The 20,697-nt window shown below is 41.8% G+C and overlaps 1 protein-coding gene across 4 annotated transcripts in view; it reads right to left on the bottom strand.

The window, feature by feature from the left end:
* LOC139350832 (chemokine-like protein TAFA-5) overlaps window positions 1-20,697 on the bottom strand; it is a 142,808-nt gene that overhangs the window by 52,762 nt on the left and 69,349 nt on the right. For all 4 annotated transcript variants that reach the window (XR_011603546.1, XR_011603545.1, XM_070992452.1 and 1 more), the window contains exon 2: window positions 7,461-7,610. Coding sequence is in view for 2 of the 4 variants with exons in the window: in XM_070992452.1 (XP_070848553.1) it covers window positions 7,461-7,610 (150 nt within the window). In the remaining 2 variants the exon portion in view is untranslated. The remainder of the gene's footprint in view (window positions 1-7,460; window positions 7,611-20,697) is intronic.

The following is a 20,697-nucleotide window of genomic DNA, read 5'->3' as shown; positions in this document are numbered from 1 at the left end:
GAGAACATAAAATAGATCTCTTCCTCCCTCTTCATCCTTGTGCTTATTTCTAACCTACACCATCAGGTTTAGTGTCACAGTGTCACATCAGCACGGTGGACTGAGCTGCCGCGGCAGATTTAAGTAACGTTTTTATTTTTGCTTTCGGTGTAACCCTAAAATCAGTCAGTAGCAGTCATGTGAAATGGTTCCGTTTGGTTGTTTTGTCTACCGTCACATATTTTCTTCTGTGGTCTGCATCTATAACCAAATAACTGAAATAGCTATTTCACTTATTTGCTGAACACATTTTGCAAAATCACAAGCAATAGGAAGATGATAGATGATTCATCATGGATTCACACCTTTCATTATACAACACAGATACTGGCTCGTTTTATATCAGCCTGAAGCCAAAATGAAAAATGTACTATTTGGACACACTGGCGGTCTTAAAAAAAATGAATTCTGATCGGGGAAAAAAAACAAAGACGTCAGCAAGCAAAAACATTTTACACACGATACTGAGATTATAATGGAAGATTCATTCTATTTTAACACAAGAGAAGCAATCGAAATGCAATTTTTGCAATGCTGAAATATAAATTGGTGAATTCTGGAATGAAAAACTGGTATTTTGTCAACAGTGGCAGAGTGAATAAGAAAAGACAAGATGTAAAGGAGACTCGCAGGGAGAGTTGCGCATCCTGGGTGTGATCGGTATATAAAAAGCGCCATGTGATTTGTGTCCCGCTCCAGTTTAGAGGCTACAGCCTCCAAACCAGCACACCCAAGGAGAAGCAACCCACCTCAGGCTGCGGTTCCCATCTGCCTGCCCTCTCCCCCTCCTCTCCCTTTGACAAGGCCGCAGCTCGTGGTCATCAGTCTTCAGTCTGCATGTGTGTACGTGAAACGGAGAGGGAGAAAAGGGCCGAGAGAAAGAGAAAATAGCGAGCAGGCGCAGCATTACAGATTCACCACTGGACCATTCTTTCCTGTCCCGGTCCCTCTGGACAGCGCTGCGGTAGCGGCTAGCTTGCTAACTGGCTGCCGGAGCTGACATGACATGTTTCCCCAACAGACCGCGGCACCCTCCTCCCCTCCCTGGATCAAATCAAACCAGTGGGCTGATGCAGTATGATTAGAGCTCTGGTACTGTCTAATAGCCCGGAGACTGAGCCTGACGCATACTGTTGTCTCTATCACTGCCTGATTCACTAGAACAATTCCTCATATGCAAGCTACCCTGGGATGTGCATCTAGTGGGATGAGAGTAATTTTTATAGCCTGCAATGCAGCTTTAAAGATATGACAGAGCAAGTTATGTGTTAGCAGCGGAGAAAGAAGACCTCAGATCCTTTACTTAAGTAAAAGTAGCAGCATGCTGTGAAAATGCTTTACAAGTAAAAGCCCTGCATTCAAAACCTATATATCAAATTATGGGATTATCATTACTAATGCATTAATGTGCATTAAGTCAGTGCTAAAGCTGCTATAATTGATATTTTTGTAATAGCAATGTATGTAAACTGAGAATGTGAACACAGCTCCCCAAGGCCTTACGGTGCTTTTTAACAGCTTTTAGCTCATTGTTTTGGTTTCCCAGCCCACAGCTTCACTATTTTGGTTCACTCCCACTGCTCCCACAGCCTCATTTCAGCCACAGCAGGCCGCTGTTTTCAATGATAAAGCCCTAAAAATCCACTGTACACTACCTGCTCAGCACCAAAGGTCAAGTAGATGTGATGCAGGCATACTCGAGTAAACTAAAAATCCCTTAAAATGTAGTTAAAGTACGGTACATGTTGTTTTGTTTTGTTTTGTTTTTTTGTTAGCATTGCATCCTTTCTCTTTTTCCCACACACAAGCGTCTATGGACACACTGTTTTTCCAAGCATTATCTGCAGCAGTGGGCCTCTCAAATCTGGTCACCTTTGAGGCTTTCATCAATGTCAGCATCCCAGCAAAAGGAGACCAAACACAAACACATTCACCTCAGGCAGGGACTCCCCGTTGAGCTATCACCGCCACAACCAGTGACCCTCAACAAGCTCCTCTAAGTCTCTGGAGCTGCCACCTTCTGCAGCTCTGTCACTCTTTCCTGCAGCCAGTGCGAGCCGGCGACTCTCTCTGTCTCTCTAATAGTCTCTCTCAGTCTCTCACTCTCCTAATAAGAATCAATATCAGCTCTCTTAAAAGTCATCAGGCACAGAGGTAAAAAGGCTCAAGAGCATGAAATTGCAGATGGGAGAGGGTGCACTTATGCAACACTAGGCTGTGATATAGGCCTCAAATGGGTAGAGCAGCCAAAGGCAGACAGTGGAGAGAGAGAGAGAGAGAGAGAGAGAGAGAGAGAGAGAGAGAATGACTGTTAGAGTGCGAGTGTGCATGAAAGAGAGAAAAAAAAGGGGAAAAAAGCAAAGAAAAAATAAGAAATGGAAAAAGCGGAAGGGTCAGAGAGAGACAGCATTTCATGCCGCAGCGATGCGCTTCTTGAAGGTTTTGTTTTCTTTTTGCTTCTCATGGACTCGTGCATCAAACAGCGCAGCCACAGAAACCTTATCATGTTGACGGCTTATCTCCCATTTTCACCTCCTCAAAGCAATAAACACACACAGAGCAGCTGGAAGATGGAAAATGCACAACAACAAAGAGTTGACTCTTCAGGATCAACGGCACTACAGCAGTCTCTGTGTTTTCATTACCACAAACCGTCCTGGAAACCAGGTGAGACCGCTGATGGAGCTATGGATTATCCTGCAAGGATTGGATGCAGAGTTTGAAGCATGAAGGACACAGATTGTGTCAGGCAAGGCAAAGACATATTACAACAGAGAGCAGACCTCAAGGACTCAAGTAGATTAAAACTGATTGAAATCTCATTTGTGGGGTTTGAGGTCTTTTATGTCAGCTTTCTCTCTCTCTCTCTCTCTCTCTCTCTCTCTCTCTCTCTCTCTCTCTCTCTCTCTCTCGCAATGTCCCCAAAGTGAGCAGAGCCTGAGTCTGAGTAAACAAATAAGATTGCATTTGTGGAGACAAGCATCTCGGATTTGCATGGCAATAATATCAAGCTTTGGGATTTTGTAATATGAACAGCACTAAAGGTGCGTGTGCATGGATGTGTGTCTTTTTTCTGACAGGAAGCAGTCCGACAATATGGGAGGAAATGGTAAAATACAACGGAGAAAAATATGCACTGCAGTTGTGTATGTAAATGTAGAGCATGAGCATATGTTAAATCCTCAAAACCAAATATTAAATTCAACTTAAAATAGCGTATTACACACTATAGCATTGTGGTGTCTTGGTAGGTATTTTGCAATACCATATTTAACACAATACATTATAAAAATGTGCTTTACTGTGGCTGTGGTAACATGCAGGTAGAGAGCTACACACAGGCTAGTAGAACTGGAGTTACATCCACTGATTACTATTTTCCTCCATATAATCCCGTCTCCAGTAAGATTGGGCCCTATGATATCTGTGATGTAGACAACACGGATGGAATCACAGAATTTGATAATAAAAATAAAAATGGAATCAACTATAAAACCTGCAGAGGATCTGGTTAAAAATGGCACAAACAGGAAGTGAAGACCTGGTGAATTCATGTGATGGAAACGCTACTGGATAACATATAGAAACTACTGTATTTGTGCGCTCATCATTTTATTTAAGACTGCTTTGAGGACCAACACAAAGCAAAATTTACTCCAAAACTGGAGCTAAAGGATGGATTAACACCGACATCCAACGTGGAATCTGTAAGTTTTGTCATTACTAATACATGTTGCTCTTCTGTTCATTGTGCTGGTTAGCCTGCTGAATTTGCCATTAGCATGCTTAATGTGGCTCATAGCATCTACTGTAGACCAAAAACAACGTTGCCATATGTAATTATTGACAGTCAAGAGAAACTGTGTGCAGGTTAAGCCTCATCTGAAGACAATTACATAACCAGAGTAGTAGCTTAGATGGGGGAAACTGTCTTATCACGTTGCTTTTAGTGTCGTCTCACATAGCCAGAGCTCACATTGTCTCCACACTTCACACTGCAACACAAGCTCAGCTGCTTTTCTTGTTACAGGAAAGCCTCCTCTGCTGCGTGCTGCGTCGATATGTTGCTGCTGAATGTAAATGTACTTGATAGACATGCCCTGTGGTACACAAACTATTGGTCTTTCGTAATGTACTTTGGGTTTTCTGCCAAATAAATGCTGTTGGGATGGCTAATCCTACCCCTGGTCACACTGAGAATGAACCACATTACATTTAATAATTAACCTTCATTATGAGGCAGGTTACTCCTTCTAAAACACACGTAGGCCTACATCTCATTTTCAACAAGTGCGGACAGCTCGTTAGTTTATGTTTGGTTGGGCCATGTGTTGAATAAATAGGATTTGCTGTTATTGTTTGTGTTTTTCAGCTACCACCGCCAAAGGAAAATTAGGTCTCTACGCATGCTCAGACTGTTCTCTGGTATTTGACGTATCGTCGATGTAGACTTTATCGCCACCTACTGGCCTGACTTGCTTGTTAGCGTCTTAGAAGATTGGCTTGCTTGCTGAGCTAAAAACTGTACTTTAGTGTGCTTTGCAGTTGTGTTGCTGGCGATGGAAGAACAGCTAAAGAAGAGGTTTTTGTTTGCTGGGTTTATTCTGCAGACGGCTCTTCCGTTCACCCGCGGTGGTACACTGCCTGGCGGGAGGCACTACCATTAATGCTCAAGTCAGGGAACAGCAAAATCTCCCGTTGCAGAAACAAGATAAGCTGCGGTTTATTCAAAAATTTTCCAGCATACTGTATGGTACATCCCCCCTGGCCAGAGGGGGATATACACTGTATAACTACATATATGCACCACTGCACCTCTGATTGGGAATATCAATGCATACAGTGTCAGATATGCAACTTATATGTAATTTATGATTATCCTAACAAAGATTCTACGCTGGCTTCCAAGAGTTTAAATTACTTCTGCTTGTCTGTACATTTCTCAAAACCCTAAAGGGCTAAAATACACTTTCTTTTCTTGACTTTCTATTACCATATGAACCCTCTCGGCCTCTCAGGTCATCTGGTAGCAGTCTGCTAAATGTTCCCACAGTCCCACAGTAATACAGAGAAGCAGCATTTTGTTACTACATTATGCACCACACAGCTGTAGTGGGACAAACTACCATTAGATATAGGACTTTCCCCAAATTTTAACTGTTTCGTTGATTTCAGATTAAAATCGTGTAGGTTCTCCATGATCATTATCCACCTTCAACTCTTTAGTGTCCTTTTTCCTGTTTTAGCTTTTTTGTTTCTTTCACATGGTTTTTAACATTTTGATTTGCATTTTAATGTTTTATTCAGGATTTCCTTTATGTTTAAATTCATTAGATCACTCGGATCAGTTGCTTTTGTCTATGAAATGTACACAAATAGCACTAGTAGCACTGTCCAACATATTGTCATTATTATGTATGCATCTCTATACGGACATAACTATATGAGTCTAATTTTCAGGTTTATTTTATGTGTTTATTTTTTGGTTGTATTGCCAACCACTTGTGCAGGTATTTAAAAAGTCAGCTGATAAGCCTGTGCTCTCAGAAGAGTATCTAGCCTACACAAAATGCCACAGTGCTCCACAGAGCCCACATTGTGACAAATACCTCCTGATATTATCTGGATTCTGTGGATTTATGCAACATTCGTTCAATGGCAAAAGAGGCAGCAAAGTGACCCCCGCACTGCAGGTGGGCATGTGGTCATGTCTACAAGATCAGATTTTTCTGTCTGGGACTTAGATGAGACACGCAAATCTCTGCGCATTTGGTCAAAGGAAGAAACTGATAAATCTCCAATGTCACGTTCGTCTGTGCCTGCCACTCACATAAGCCCCCGTCCAATTCCACACGGTGGAAAGCTTCTCCTGGTACGATCAGCAGGTAAAGCCGGTCACACAGAGCACTGAGGACAGGCAGCGCCTCCAATCCGAGACACAACTGTGAAGCCACAGCTGAATCACAGGCAAAAACAAGACATCTGAAGGTACAATTCACTGCAGGTCTTTCCTAACTAACAGAGCTGTTCATGCTGCCTTCACCTGTCCACACAAACCCCCTTCCCTCCTCAGGCTATAGGCCACATCATGTGAGAGAGAGACTCAGTGACAGGCACCCTAAGAGGCTGTGGGACGGCAACAAAGATGTCATGAAGAGATGCAAGAAAACCCAGAGTCACACCATCGTTCAACACCTCAAAATTCATTGAAGGCAGAATGGTGACCAGAGGAATGGCTCAAACTTCTTCCCCATTAGATGTATGTGAGAAAGCCATGGCAACAGCTAATGACAACTCTGTGACCTTCTCTTGAAACTGAAAACAGAGGTTTTCTTAAGACTGTGAAAAGCGGATTTTTCTGGCAACCTGTTGTCACGCAAGTGACAATATTTGCATTTTATATGGGAAAAATCATCCTTGCTCGCCTGTGTTTAGACAGGGGTGTAGACGAATACTTGATGTATCAGAGCAACAAAAATGAACTTATGGTAAATTAATTTAGGTAGCTTCCACTTGACCAAATATTTAAACACGCTACATAAATGTATTGAAATGAACTAGTGACACAGTGAGAACTCATTTCAGCTATTTATATTTTACAGAAACTTGAAGAAATGGAAAAGAAATTATTGTTTTTTTTCCCCCTAAAGATCGATTCTAAATGTCCTCTGAGTGTAAATATGCACGGAAAAGTACTTATTTGGCTTTATTTTCAATATATTCATTATGATTGATTGATTGTTTGGGCTATAATGTCAGAAAAGAGAGCAAACTCACACATCATCGCACATTTTAGCTGACAAACCATCCAAAAATAAAAAATATGGAATTTACTATTCACATGTGAGAAGATGGAAGTAGTGAGATTTTGGCATTTTTACTAGTTAGTATGCAATAGTTGCAAATAGTTGCAAATCATTTCCTGTCAATCAACTACTTGATTGACTGACTAATCATTTAAAGCTCTAACAATGATGATAATAATAATGCAAACACACTCTGTCTGTGCCAAAACAGACACTATTCCACAGATTGTGTCACTATTCCATGAAATATAAGCTCATCTGTTGGTGGGCGATTTAGAAACCCCCCTGCAGCCACTTTTTAAAATGATTCAACTGTAAATTGATTTGTTGCAGGCTTTATGAACCTCACAAAGACAGCCCTCTGATCCACTTTGCTCCCCATTGTAGGTTTATCCACCTTAAGCCCCGACTTAAAGACCGACAAACCCACTGCCCTGCGACTGATGACGTGATTCAACATTTGATTTGGCTGAATTATAAGCTTAATTTTCATCATGTGCCACAGCACCAACACGATTCATTGTCAAACGTGCTCATGTTTGAGTGCTTTTCGCTGAAGTGGCCCCTTAAAGAAAGCGAGCTAAGCCGGGATCCCCCTGTCCCTCCTCCTCTTACCGTCCACACAGGCAGGTCTGGCTCTTGTAGTTCCAGCGATCTGGCCCTTCTTACAGGCGCAGCGGGCCGTCTGCCTGGCGATGGTCCGCCGTGGTTGGCTGCTGTCCCTGTCCAGCGTCACAATCTCACATGTCCCCGCTGCCAGCTGGCCTGGAAATGACATTGCACCACAGAATGTGAGGTCAGAGAGATGAAATCATAAACAGGGCAAAGTAAGCTAGTGTGTCTCTTCTGTTAAATTTGTATTCTGTCACATGTTTAGTGGTGGAACAGTTGTTATTATTCATAGTCCTTTGTAGCTCAGTTGGCAGGGAACAGCACAAACAGTCCCAAATTCAAGGGATGGGGTCACAGTGGAACCACTGACACAAGTGCAGCAAGACTTTGATGCATGCCTAAGACCATCATTCTGAATATATAATAGCAGTGATGGAAAGTAACTAAGTACATTTACTCACTGTACTTGAGTGTAGATTTGAGGTAAAGTATTTTCATTTTGTCCTTCTTTATACTTCTTCGATGCAGTGACTGGCAGGTCTTTCCACTTAGTTTATTAAAAAGACTTTTAGGACTCAATGATTTTGTGCAGGGCAAGACACAATAAGATCATCATGTAAAACAGTTCAAATCACCTCCACCTCAACAATGAAAAGCTCAGCTGTTTCCATGGTAATGAAGAAATGTTCAATATGTTGAATATTTGTCACTGAAAACTGTCACTCTGCATAATCTTAATTACAGTTCGCTGATAACACTTCTGCACTTTTACCTGTAATGGAGTATTTTCACACTGTGGGAATGCTGCTTTTGTTTATGTAAAGGATCTGGATAGCTCTTCCACCGCTGTGTGATAGCCGACAACAGCTTCCCTGTTTTACTTCTGTGATAAAACCATTGAAAAGATCCAGATCCTTAACCCTGAACAGTTCCAGTGGAGCTGCTCAGAAGGCAAACAGAGGTACGCTGTGGTGACACTGAGCAGCTCACAGATGTAACTGCATATGTGAAGAGACTTCAAAAGACAATAGTGAAGAAATTACTTTTAAATTTCAGCTACCTGAACCCACAAGCTATTTCCCATTAAGGACCACATCCTATCAGCACACCTCTTTGAAGGTAATGTACCCATTACCCATGAATGAAACACATGAATACTGATGAACTTCGTAATTGCTGCGGAGCCCCCTCCATCTTACACACACACACATCCTCCATGTATTCAATAAGGTGACCTTTGGCCTTGTAGCCGGGCCCTTGCTGCTTGCAAATTAACCTTTGTCTGTGTGTGGAGGCCCTCGGGTGCCATCCTGGAGAGGCTTATCAGGATCTAATTGTGATTGGCAAGAGGATGGAAGTTGTGATTAAATCTGGACTTGAGTCCCGAACACTTGGGTGGCTGGCTTAATGAACTGAGCTGCGAGGGGTCACACCCAGGGTAATGGGGATCTATCAGGATTCATCCACACACTGGTACCTGTGGAGGCCATGGCCACCGACAGAGAAAATGTCTGCATGCATACAGCATGTAGGCATTTTAAAAGGTGTGTCTGTAAATGCATAAATGCATGTCTGCTTTTACCATGATGTATCTTTTAGGGAAAAATCCTAAACTTCATGCAACTTTAGTAACATGAGCAATAGTTGGCTCATATCTCGCTCCAACTTCCCATCCCTTTTCATCTATTTAACAATTTATTTTTCCATTGTAGTCTTTCTTCTCCATTTTTTACTATAATTTCATTTATCAGGGAACATACTGAGGAAAAAAATAGAAATCATCATGACAATGAGTTGATAAAAGACCACAGCAACACGTGACATAGCAGGAGGGTGGAGATAAGGGGGTATGAGGGGCACTACTACAGTACAGTAGCACATAATAAAAAGTATTATTTAGTTGATTATCTGTACTGGTGATCAGAGGGTCTGCCAGACTGATAAGGAGAGCAAAGTGGCAAAATTATCTCAGGGAGACACAGGAAAAAAGATGACACTGCTGGGGCGACGGTGTCACTGTATTAGTTAAGTCTCAGTCAAGGGCAGATCTGTATTGTAAAAAGGCAGCTATTATTTCCATTTAAAAATTCAATTAAGCAGCTATTGGAAAAACAGCCTGATTTATGAATCTTCCAGTTCACTAAAAACATTCCCTTAGTGGCAAATAAAGATAAAACTGCTATTTTTCTATCTTTCTGGACCGTCGCTGTGCAGCCCTCGACTCAGTTTCTGAATATAATACCATGTTGTTTTAACTTAATCACCAATGCATTAAAAATAGTATTTATGTGACGTCTGTCTTCTACACCGGTGCTGACATTTTTCTACTTTCCCAACAAACAGACGTGTTGCCGGACACACACAGACACCTGCAGACATGCATATCATTAGATTCAACCCCAACTGAACCTAAACTGCCATCTCTTGGCTGTAAAGACCATGCATCTCCAAAATGTAAGTCCTGCTTTCAGTTTTGTGATAATGCAGTGGCTTTTTAAATAGTCTATTCATCCATACAGAGCACTGATTCTCCCCCCCTAAATCACACAAATTGGAGATGCATGTTTTTCAGTGGACAATGACAACTCCTTTCATGCTCATAAAATCATTTTATTTGTATTAATAAATGTTTTTCCTTTTCATGTCACTAATTCATTTCTTTTGTGTTAAAAATAAAATAAATACGGTGCTGAGAGCCAAACTACAGTAGGTTGCGTATTTAAAAGAGTAAACATGCTGAAAGTGGCCAATTAATTCAAGCACAGATGTGTTCACAATGTTCAGGGCTGCTAATCTTCAGTCATCTCCAGCTCTCCTGCAGTGTGACTGCTCTGAAGCCAGAAGCCCATTAGTGGTACTTACATGTATCTATAAATATAACTGTCCTAAGAAGATGGAAGAAGCAATAACAAAATGTGCAGAAAGAAGTCTTAACACAAGACGCATTTGCTCAAAAATGCATGCGAAGAAAATCCAATCAGTCATGCCTTTTGCACTATCGAGAGCAAAACGCCCAACCTTCACCATCCCTCCTCCTCCTCCTCCTCCTCCTCCTCCTCCTCCTCCTCCTCCTCCTCCTCCGTCCTCCTTTCTTCCTTTACATTGCTTGCTCTTTTCTCCTTCATGCCTTCTCACTTAACTCCCTCCTCCCTCTTGCAACTCTTCTGTCTTGTCTGGCTGATGCTGGATAATGACTTGTCATGTAAGCTCCTACGTTTGTGTGTGTGTGTGTGTGTGTGTGTGTGTGTGTGTGTGTATGTATATGTGCGTTTACTTCCTGCATCCTTCCCCACCCACCATCTCTGTAGATCATCTCATTGCTGCCTTCTTCCTGCTTCCTCTCTTTGTCAGTTCCTTCTCCTTTGGAACTCAACCATAGCAAGAAGCTGAAAAGACTGTTTGGATGTCTTACGTAATCACGGATCACTGTGGCGCGGAGGTACCACGTGTGAAGTCAACTATCTCAAAGACTGCGGCTGATTTGACATTGTGATTCTCTGTTCTTCTTTCTTGAGTCGATGGAGCTCATTAATTGCCTACATTTCATCAAACAGGGGCCTTGCTTTTACTGTCACCACCATAGCTGCCGGGAAACTGAATTTCCATGTTGTTGTCATCTATACAGCTGCTCTGACTTCTTTAAGAGGACAATAAGGAATTATCTTTTTTTAAACCCAGTATAAAAATAAAGTCACTGTGCTCTGCCTTCTGAAATATTTCAGATGCGTACCGTACATAGGTCCATGTTGAGGATAGGATTGAAGAAAATTCTTTGTAAATTTGAATTCAAATGTTTCAGCAGATATAGAATATGCAGGCCACATAGTGAATTCTTTCTGTTGATCGCTGGAGCTTCTAAATGACTCCATTGTTTAAACCACAATCGTCAAATTGTTGTTGAAACTGTTGCGAGGCACATGGCAAACCATCTTTGAGTGGTACTGATAAGCTTGAAATCATTCCAGTTTGAAACAAGTGCAAAAAAGTGCCATTTGTTGTCGAGCTCGCACGCTACATAGAGTTTGGTAAAAGGCATCATAATTCAACAAGGCTAAGAGCTACAGCCATGCTAACGGTTCTGCAAGGCTGGACTTAGAAACAGTGCTGCTTTGAGCTAAATGCTAACACTGGCACATTTTGCAGGTACAGTATAATGTTTACTATATTCACCACCTTTGCACTAAACACAAAGTGCAGCTGAGGCCGATGGAATGTCGTTAGTTTTGCAGGTATTTAGTCATAAACCAATGAAAAATTAAAACATCACCAAAGTTATTAAAATTCATCCTGAAGGGAACATGAATGTCTGTACTAAATTTCATAGCAAGCCATCCATTGTTTTCACTCCCATCAGCCAGTCAGCAGACCAACATTGCCCTCCCTGGAGCGATAACACAGGCATGATTAAAACAGCAACTTCTAAATATGTATCAGTGTTATAGCTCTGAGGAATGAGTTTATTTAGTGTTGACTCGAATATTTGGGGTGTGAATCTCAAGTATTTGAGATGATAAAGACAAAGGTCCATCGAGAATTGCTAAAGGGTATTTGAGTTTTAAACAAGTTGGTTTCGGCTGCAAGTACTCAAGGTGTTTTGCAGTATTTCACAATATTATGTGAGAGAACTTGAGGACAAGCTGGTCTCAGTGCACCAATAAAGCAGGAGTTGACTCCATTCCTTTTTTTCTAAAACAAATTGCTCCAAGCATCCCCGCGGCTCAGCCTCCAGAGCGCAGTGCCAGGGATACCACATACACTGGCACTCTTAAACATAGCAAAACTAAACAAACAAAGCAAAAAAAAAAAAGAAAAGAAAAGAAAAGAAAAAACAAAAAACACACAAAAATCTAACTGAACCAAACCTCCCCAACACAAAAAAATTCCTCTTTTTGTTGGCCTGGAGGGATCTACTGCAGAAAAGGTTAGAAAATATTACAGGATTCACAGCTCCAACCAGGCAGTTTCAAGGAAGCAAGACTCGGTCCCCTCCAAAAAAAAAAAAAAAAAAAAAAGTTCAGTATATTTGCTCAGCATTAAAATCGCAGCCGTATATTTTCCACATACATGCAAATATGCAAGATGATGTCCAATCTCTTCTCTGTCATCCCGTGAAGAAATTGGACTGTGAAGAGAGGAAAACATAATCCCGTTTCCTGGAATAGCCTCATGAATAGGAGGAAAAATCTAAAACTGGCAGGTGTCCTCAGAAATATACCCAAAGCTTGTACCAGTAGTGCTATGATTTATCATCACCCTTATCAGCTTCTGTTGTCGAGCAGTTGTCAGCTTGGCCGGCCAAATGGCTGATTAAAATGTATGTGTGGCCACCCTAGAGTGAAATGAAAGCTCTGACTGAGGCAGAAGATGGATTCATGTGGCAGAGCGTACGGCTTAATACAACGTAATGTTATTGACATGCTCCTATGCTTTATTATTTCTCCTCTCGCTCTTCAACACATTACAATTGCTCTGCCATACACGGCCATTTGACAAATGCCCTGCACGGCTCTGAAGCACAGAGACGTGGCATTTCTTTCTCTTCTATTGCCTCAATCTTTTGGCCAGATGTCTGAGAGCCTTTTTTTTCTTTCAAGGGGCTCTATTTCATTCATTTTTTACAAGAATTATTCTTGTTTTTGCTGCTCAGGAGATCCCAAAACAACTAAAGACTGCTTACTCGAGTCTCAATCTGCTGAATCAAACGCTTAGATATTTATAAAATGTGTGGTTTAGGCTCAGTAGGAGGGGTAGGTATAGTTTTTTTTTGTCCTGTCAAAAGCCTCTGCGCTGGAGTCATGCTGGGATTGCATACTGTGCTGCACAAGAAACAGCTACTTCCAAAGTATTTCTGAGTGTCCTTCTAAATTTGACACAAAAATGTGTTCTGCCATGAAATTTACTGAAGGAGCTGAAGTGCAGTCCAACGGAATGAGTTTTTAATTAGCCCTCATTTTTACAACGCTACTTGTAGCAGGATACATAAGAGAGATGAGGGCTCTCATCCAAAAACTAGCAAAGAAATGTTTGCTGATGGTAAATCAACACCGCAGATCCTGAGCAATAAATTATATGTATTTTACTCTGAAAGGGAGTAATATATCAGCTTTAATCTGACACTGGCTGTGTAACCAGGCACTGTTCATCTTTTATTTAGTTTTAGATCAGCTTTCTAATTAAGACGGGATACATATTGGCAGTGTTTTAGCCAGTTTTAGTTTTATTGTAGTTTTAGTCAACAAAGAGTGAATACATTTAGTTTCATCTAAATGGAGGCCACAGGGTTTATCTTAAGAGGGTCAGCTAAAACGCTGCATAAGATTAATGCCAAACTGTTCCTTGAGGGAACATTTAGGGGAAGATGTACAAAGGTGACAGGAGACACCATCTCTTTCCAAACAACAGTGTATAAACATTGAATTTGAAAGTAACATTAATGTGTTACACAGTGTATTTTTCTTGGTAATGCTAACGTTAGCTAATCCTTTTTTCTGCATGTTTTCCAAGTCTTAGCTGACTTTGCTTCAACTTCTTGTGTAATTTTCAGTGAAACTGTACAAGCGTTCTGTCCATGAATTATTAATGTAACTGATCCATTCAGGAACTACAACTTCTACTACGATATTTGATTTTTCTGGATCCATTCAGGCTGTTAAGATGAAGGAGACTCATTATAGTTCATTTGTTCATTCATTCTGTGCATTATTGTTGCGTTATTGCTTGTTTAGTACTAATGAAAACACTCCCAAGGCTTGTTTCTGGAAATGCAATATCAAAACTTAATTTCTGAAATATTTGAGAGCGATGACTGGGAGTGATGGGGGGACAAATTAATAACAAGACAAGCATTTGAAAGCCGTGGGGGACCATGCTGCTTCTCACACTCAGCCAGAGCAGTGAGAGTTTGAGCCAAAGCGAGTGACAGCGACATCCTTCGAGCGTTGTGATCTGGCTAGCGAGGCCAAAAAACATGCAACGTAAGGCAAAGAATTCCTAAAATGCTGAAAAACAACATACTGATTTGTGTATTAAGCAGACAATGTTGTCATGATGCCTCTGAGGAGCCGAATGCAACATGAAATGTAAGGACGCCAACACACGGACATGCTCTTTTCTGAACATCAAAATCGAGCATGTAACGGCTAAAGCTCAGAAAAATACGTCTTTTCCACATATTCTCTACTTAACCCAGAAACACAACATGGCAGCTTGATGTAGTTGGAAACTCACATCTGTTCTGCTGGAGAGGACGGAGCGTGTGTGTGTGTGTGTGTGTGTGTGTGTGTGTGTGTGTGTACATGTCAGACACTGGCAGGCTAAAATGCTATATCACTCCAGCATGCTACAGCTGTTTGGAATGAGAGAGGAGAGTCCGGCGCCAAGACTGTGAGTCTGAAATCCCATTTTGGATCCAAACGCTGCATTAGTAGAACCTTGATGTCATCCCTCTACCCTGAGGCCTGGCGGGCTAGTTTTTAAATGAATCCTTTTAATAAGCCTAATCAGACGCTGCAAGAGCCAACTGAACAGCATGTGGTGTAAGAGGAAGGAGAGCGGAGCAGGCGGAATTACAGCTTTAGGTAAAAGAGCAGTTGGATGATATAGGGCATGAACGAAATCTCCAAAACAACCCGCACTTGAGTGGGAGACGGAGGTCCAGAAACAATTCAGTCAGCCACTTACTTAAATTTCAATTTATTTGGAGTCTAGACCTTGACGATCGATGAAAGCAGCTTGAAGAGCGTACAGTATGTCCTTGATTTTCAGAGGTGTGAAAAATGATGTTCCAGTAGAGAGCAGTGGCAGGATGAATGAATAACGGATTTGAATACATTCTGATCAGGTAACAGACGAATGATTAACAGCGAGCACAGCGGTTCAATGATCTATACAGAGCGGCAGGAGGGCCGCATGTTTCCTCCAACATCCATTTCTAGTTTTGAAGCGGTAGTCACATTCTGGGAAATGTGCTTGTTTGCAGAGGGAGGTAAGAAAGGCTGCCACTGGTATCTGTTCATTCAGTCTGAAGCCGGTCAGCTTAGCTTGCACAGAGACTCAAAAAATCTCACAATTCACCAGTTAATTAGTGAGAAAGTAGATTTTGTTACCCTCAAACAGAGCCCGGATAACACTGACCTGACAGATACGAGAGCAATATCGATCCTCTCATAAAAAAGTGAATTAAGGTACTTCCCAAAATGTAAAACTGTCCCTTTAAAACATCATGTCACTTTTGAGGACATTATATAAACTTACAGCCATTTCCTGAGAGACTTACCCAAACCCTAAGCTTAAACACTAGCCCAAATATCAGCTGTTTGCCAATTGGGAACACAGCTTTTGTCCCCAATTGGACAAGCCATATCCAATTAACTGGTCATTAGTCTGAAATTTGTCCCTGAAAGTAGCCTATGTCTTACACACACACACACTCACACAGAGGGAGACATGTTGAAGGGGCCCTCTAAGAGACGACGGCAGCTTGCCAGCAAGAGCTCGTCACTTCAACAAACTCTCAGAAGCGCGACCACAGCGGCAGATGTAAGACGAGAGTTCATTGAAGACCTTGTGGCTTTTTACATGCAGTCACATGTTCTGTTAGGAAAAATGGAACGGCTACATCTGTTCCTGGTCATTGTAAACAAGTTGGCCAAACGTGAGACTCGCCTCCATCAGACCCACTGACCCGGGTGTGCTGGAGCTGGATGTGCAAGCTGTCCTGCAGAACATCCACTGGATAAAAACAGCGCAATGCTGCCTTACATCAAAATCACCGATATTCATTAAGTTTGGAATATTCTCTCACTGAACTGTTGAAATCATCCACCACATGATTAGACTCTTTCTGATGACGAACTGTGTTTAAATAGTAAAATGGAGAATTCGCAGAAGGGAAACGCGGAATTTGGGGAAAATTAAAGGGTCATAGATAATGTTCCACATTCTAGTATGGCGCAGTAGATTGCTGTTAGAAAGAATTGATCTCCCTTCAAACTGCCTCGATTTACAGTTGACATTCATCACCCCTCACTCACCCTCCCACCCCCCCCCCCCCCCACCACTGATAGAGTGACCAAAAACTCATCATAAAGCTGGCCTTGAAATTATTAATACCCTGCCTGTGCTGCCATGAGTCAGAGAAAGTTCTGGAGACAATTCTCACTGGGAGCACTCTCTCATCATGACGAGGGGGAGAGAGGAAAAGAGAGCTGTGGTCTGGCCGATCTATTTTGGGTGAAGCAAGCTTGTCTGAGCGCTTCGCTTGCTTTGTGGAGCTACTCTGAAAAGTGATTTGATTTTCCTTTTTCTGCCCTTTTTTCCTAAAATGCTTAGGCAAGCAGCAGTCACACAGAAGCACAAACACACACACACGAAAACATACACACATGCACTTATAAAAGAATATAAGCGGAAATGCAGCTTATAAATGCCAAATATAAGCACGAGATAGACCTCAGTCTCTGTGTGTGTATGTATGTCTCTATCACTCACTCACTCACTCACTCACACACACACACACACACACACACACTCACACAAATATTAGGTAAGTGGCTACACAGCTACAACCAAACTAAACAACCAAATGCTTCCTACATAAGTTTGGTGGTGAGCATTATACCTGCTAAACATTAGCATGTTAGCATTGTTAGGGCAGCATGTTAGCGTGCTGGTGTTCGCATCACAAAGCACTGCTGTGTTTGCTGTCTTACAGAGGTGCTAGCAGATGCTCAATTTTTTGGAGTTAATAACCTGTTTTTGGTCATTTTCTGTCTTCATTTGATTGTGCTGGATGGGAGTTTATAAGACACACTGAGTATGGCCGCTCAAGGATGAGCAATGCAAGATTTTTCTCTCGAGTAACCTCTTCAAATCTTTGGCTTTTGTACTGTTATCTTGACAAAACAAACACTTTGAGGAAATCGCCTTGAATTAAAAAAAATAATGGAAAGATGAATCGACAGCAGCTCCAGATGTGAGACCTCACCAGAATACAGAGACTTTGAGACACATTCTGATCAACCTAATGCATGTTTTTCTGTTTCCTTGACTTACGAGTAAAATAAATTCATCTGAATCCCCGTGCAGCTTACAGTAATAGGGTTTTTATAATGAAGCAAGGGCCCCCTTTTCGAAACCATGACCTTGTGTAAAGCACAAGAATGGTGTTTTCCCATGAGACGCCCTCTTTTCCCCTGCCTCACTGTTTCAGAATAATGAACTCTGCTTAATAACAGGGTGTTGGCGTGAAACAATGAATGATCATCAATTAAAACGGCGGGAGAAAAAGGAAAACAAATGACCCCGGTAACCCTTGGTAACACAGGAAAGCTTAAGCGCACACACACACAAATACCAGAGCCACTTCACTCCTGCAATTAAGCACATTTTCCTCCCCCAGAGGATACATCACGACGGGGCAATGATGATGAGGTGAAATACCTTAAATGTTGCTATGATTTCGCAGACTAAAGACCCCTGGGTGAATATGTGAAAGCCCAATAATTTCTCTTTTTTCTGCACCCTTGGGAGACAGAAGCAAGGTATGTCAGGCAGCGTTAGGCTCCTGATCGGGGCCGGCTGGGCCTGAGTGTGTGACAATCTATAATAAAGCATTTGCAAGTGTGTGTTGGTGCGAGAGGTTGTGTGTGAATTTCCCCGTGTGTGCTCTCTGGCTGGATTCTTTCATGCATGTGTAGGGGAGAGCTAGCTTAACTGCAGCTGCCGTTTCACTTGTAAAGCGCACTTTCTTTGTAGTCGTGCATTATTTTTCTTGAAAATTGTTCCTTCCCGCTCTCTCTCCATCTTCCATTCATTCTCTCACTGACACACACGCACACACACACACAGACACTCAGCAGGAGGCGGGACAGTCACAATTTACAACCTTTCTGGCTATTTGCCAACAAAATATCAATTGAACAAAGCTTTTTTTTTGAGAGGGAAACTCTTTATACCTACCTCAAAAGGTTCACTCATTGTTGTGGGCATATTTTGGATTCTGCAAAGAGGACCGACATGTTTTCGAACGTGATGTGAAGAAGAATGGAGAGCTGCTGTGATGGCCGGGAGGAAACACAGCTAACCTCCCAAATCACAGTCAGAAACACTGAAGGAATAATGGACATGTGTTTTTGCATCAGTGTCTGTGCAGCTCAGCTGCAGGGAGGGCCAGAGCAGAGGTGCAAGGCTTCTTCGCAGCTCGGAGCCACAAGGTCTGCAGACACGGAGGCCACTATAATCCAGCAGAGATTGTGGGTAGTGGAACAACTTGAAGAAAGGCTCAGGTATTTTCCCTTTAGAGTATCTTGCTAAGCCATTCAAAATGAATAAAGCAATGTAAACACAATTACCTCAGGTATATAATTAATGCATGACACTGGGCTTTGATACTGGAAATGTACTGGTATTTAATGATGCCATTTCCTGGGAATTCTCACCATGATTTGTTCCCATTTCCCAAGAGAAATACATGCAGGATCGCAGGATTTTTAGACTGCGTTTGCCTGTGTGTTCAGATACTGTAAAATATCACATTTGCTAAATCAAAGGCGCCCTCTGCACATCTAATTAACTCTACCACAAAAAAATGCTGTGCCCAAATTGCTCCAATTGCAGTAATATAATAGCGAGATAAACTTCTCACCTGCGGCAGTTTCTACTCTTCATTTATTGCGAAAATGGAAGTTTGCAGTTCACCTGTGTGGTAATATATTGTTCAGATTAAATGAATAAATGTGAGTGCAAACGCTCTGAATGCAAACCACGCAGATGGTTTGACAAGCAGCCCAAATCTGAAAAGTAGGGCAGATTTCAGCGTTAAACAGATGAAGCGTGGAGGTGAAGAAGATCGCCCTGACGTTAAACATCGATGAGAAATGCTCCAGTTCCTCATACACCCAGAATAACATGTATGCAGTGGATATCCTTTCCCTGTCACTGTAGCAGAAATAAACTCCGGTCAGTGCTAAAAAGATGGTGAGAACTCTCGGATCCAATGATTCTGTATGGTGGCATTTGTTCCCTTTTAAGAGAAACTGTTGCTGAATTAATATCAATTTTAATATCAGCAGCTGTTCTTAAATCTCATGTCATTTATGGCAAGAAATCCTGAGCAAGGAACAACATACATTCAAGGGAAACCTTAATATGAATATGATATCCATCTAGTGTTGGTACAACACAGTGGTGCTACAAAAAAAATCAACAGGTGACATTTTACACTGAATATCTGCTGCATAAAAAAGTCTGAAAGCATAAAACTAACTGAAGTTGACTGTTGCAGCTACGGTAACATTAACCACACAGGCATTCGTAAGTGGGTGCGCTTTTAAATGTGGCAAAGAAAAACGACTATAAACAAACTTAAGGACAGATAAGTAATGATATAAACATGATGCTGTCATTAATCTGACGTTTTCTGGTAGGCAACACTGATATCAAGAAGGCACAAGTATGCAGTCTGTGCGCTTGTGTATGGGAGTGGCAGGGTGCATGGCTCCTTTCACTGCAGCTTGATCAGCATGCAGGCTGAGGTGTGGGGGAGAGCGGTGATTGAATACAGAGGCTGCAGGCCTCGGCACTGCCTTTAATCTCCCCTCCCCATTTAAGTTGGCCTCTGTGCTGCTGCTCTGCCGAGGCTCAGCTGGGGCATAAAGACACACATACATACACATCGCTCCGTCTGCCAGCCTCTCCCACTTCTATCTGTCTTCTGATCTGTCCGTCTTTCTGTTGGTGTGTGTGCCCGTCTCTCACTCTCAGATTGGCTGTTTTTCTTTTTCTTTTTTTTTCTGTTTTTTGGTGGGTTAGTTTGTCTTCTGTCTGTCTTAAAAGCTGCAAAACTAAAACTGAATATAGCCAAGAAAATAAACATTAAGTCTAACTACATCTAAACTTGGAAAACACAGCACTAAACATGGAGCCTTCAGTTTAATGATGTGCTTAAACTTCAAGATATATGTTTCTGTACATGTCAATGTCATTTCCAGGGCATGATCCATTCTGTTTTATGAGCCAAATGGGAACATTGCAGACGGCATATAATAAGATCGGTGATGTGGTTTGGGTTGGGTTGTAGTTACAGTTACCTTTAGCAATAAAGTGCTCTTTTATAGGATTTAGTGATCGTCTTGTTGCCGTATCCACGCTCCTGAAATCTCATCACTTTCTACACCTTTAAAATGAACTCTTCAAGCATCTGTGGCACAGGAGTCGCCCCGCTGTCACGTTTAGACCTTTG

This window comes from Chaetodon trifascialis, chromosome 22, assembly GCF_039877785.1.
Source record: "Chaetodon trifascialis isolate fChaTrf1 chromosome 22, fChaTrf1.hap1, whole genome shotgun sequence".
NCBI classification, from domain to species: domain Eukaryota; kingdom Metazoa; phylum Chordata; class Actinopteri; order Chaetodontiformes; family Chaetodontidae; genus Chaetodon; species Chaetodon trifascialis.
Note: the sequence above shows the minus strand (reverse complement) of the source record. Positions and strands in the feature narration are given on the sequence as shown.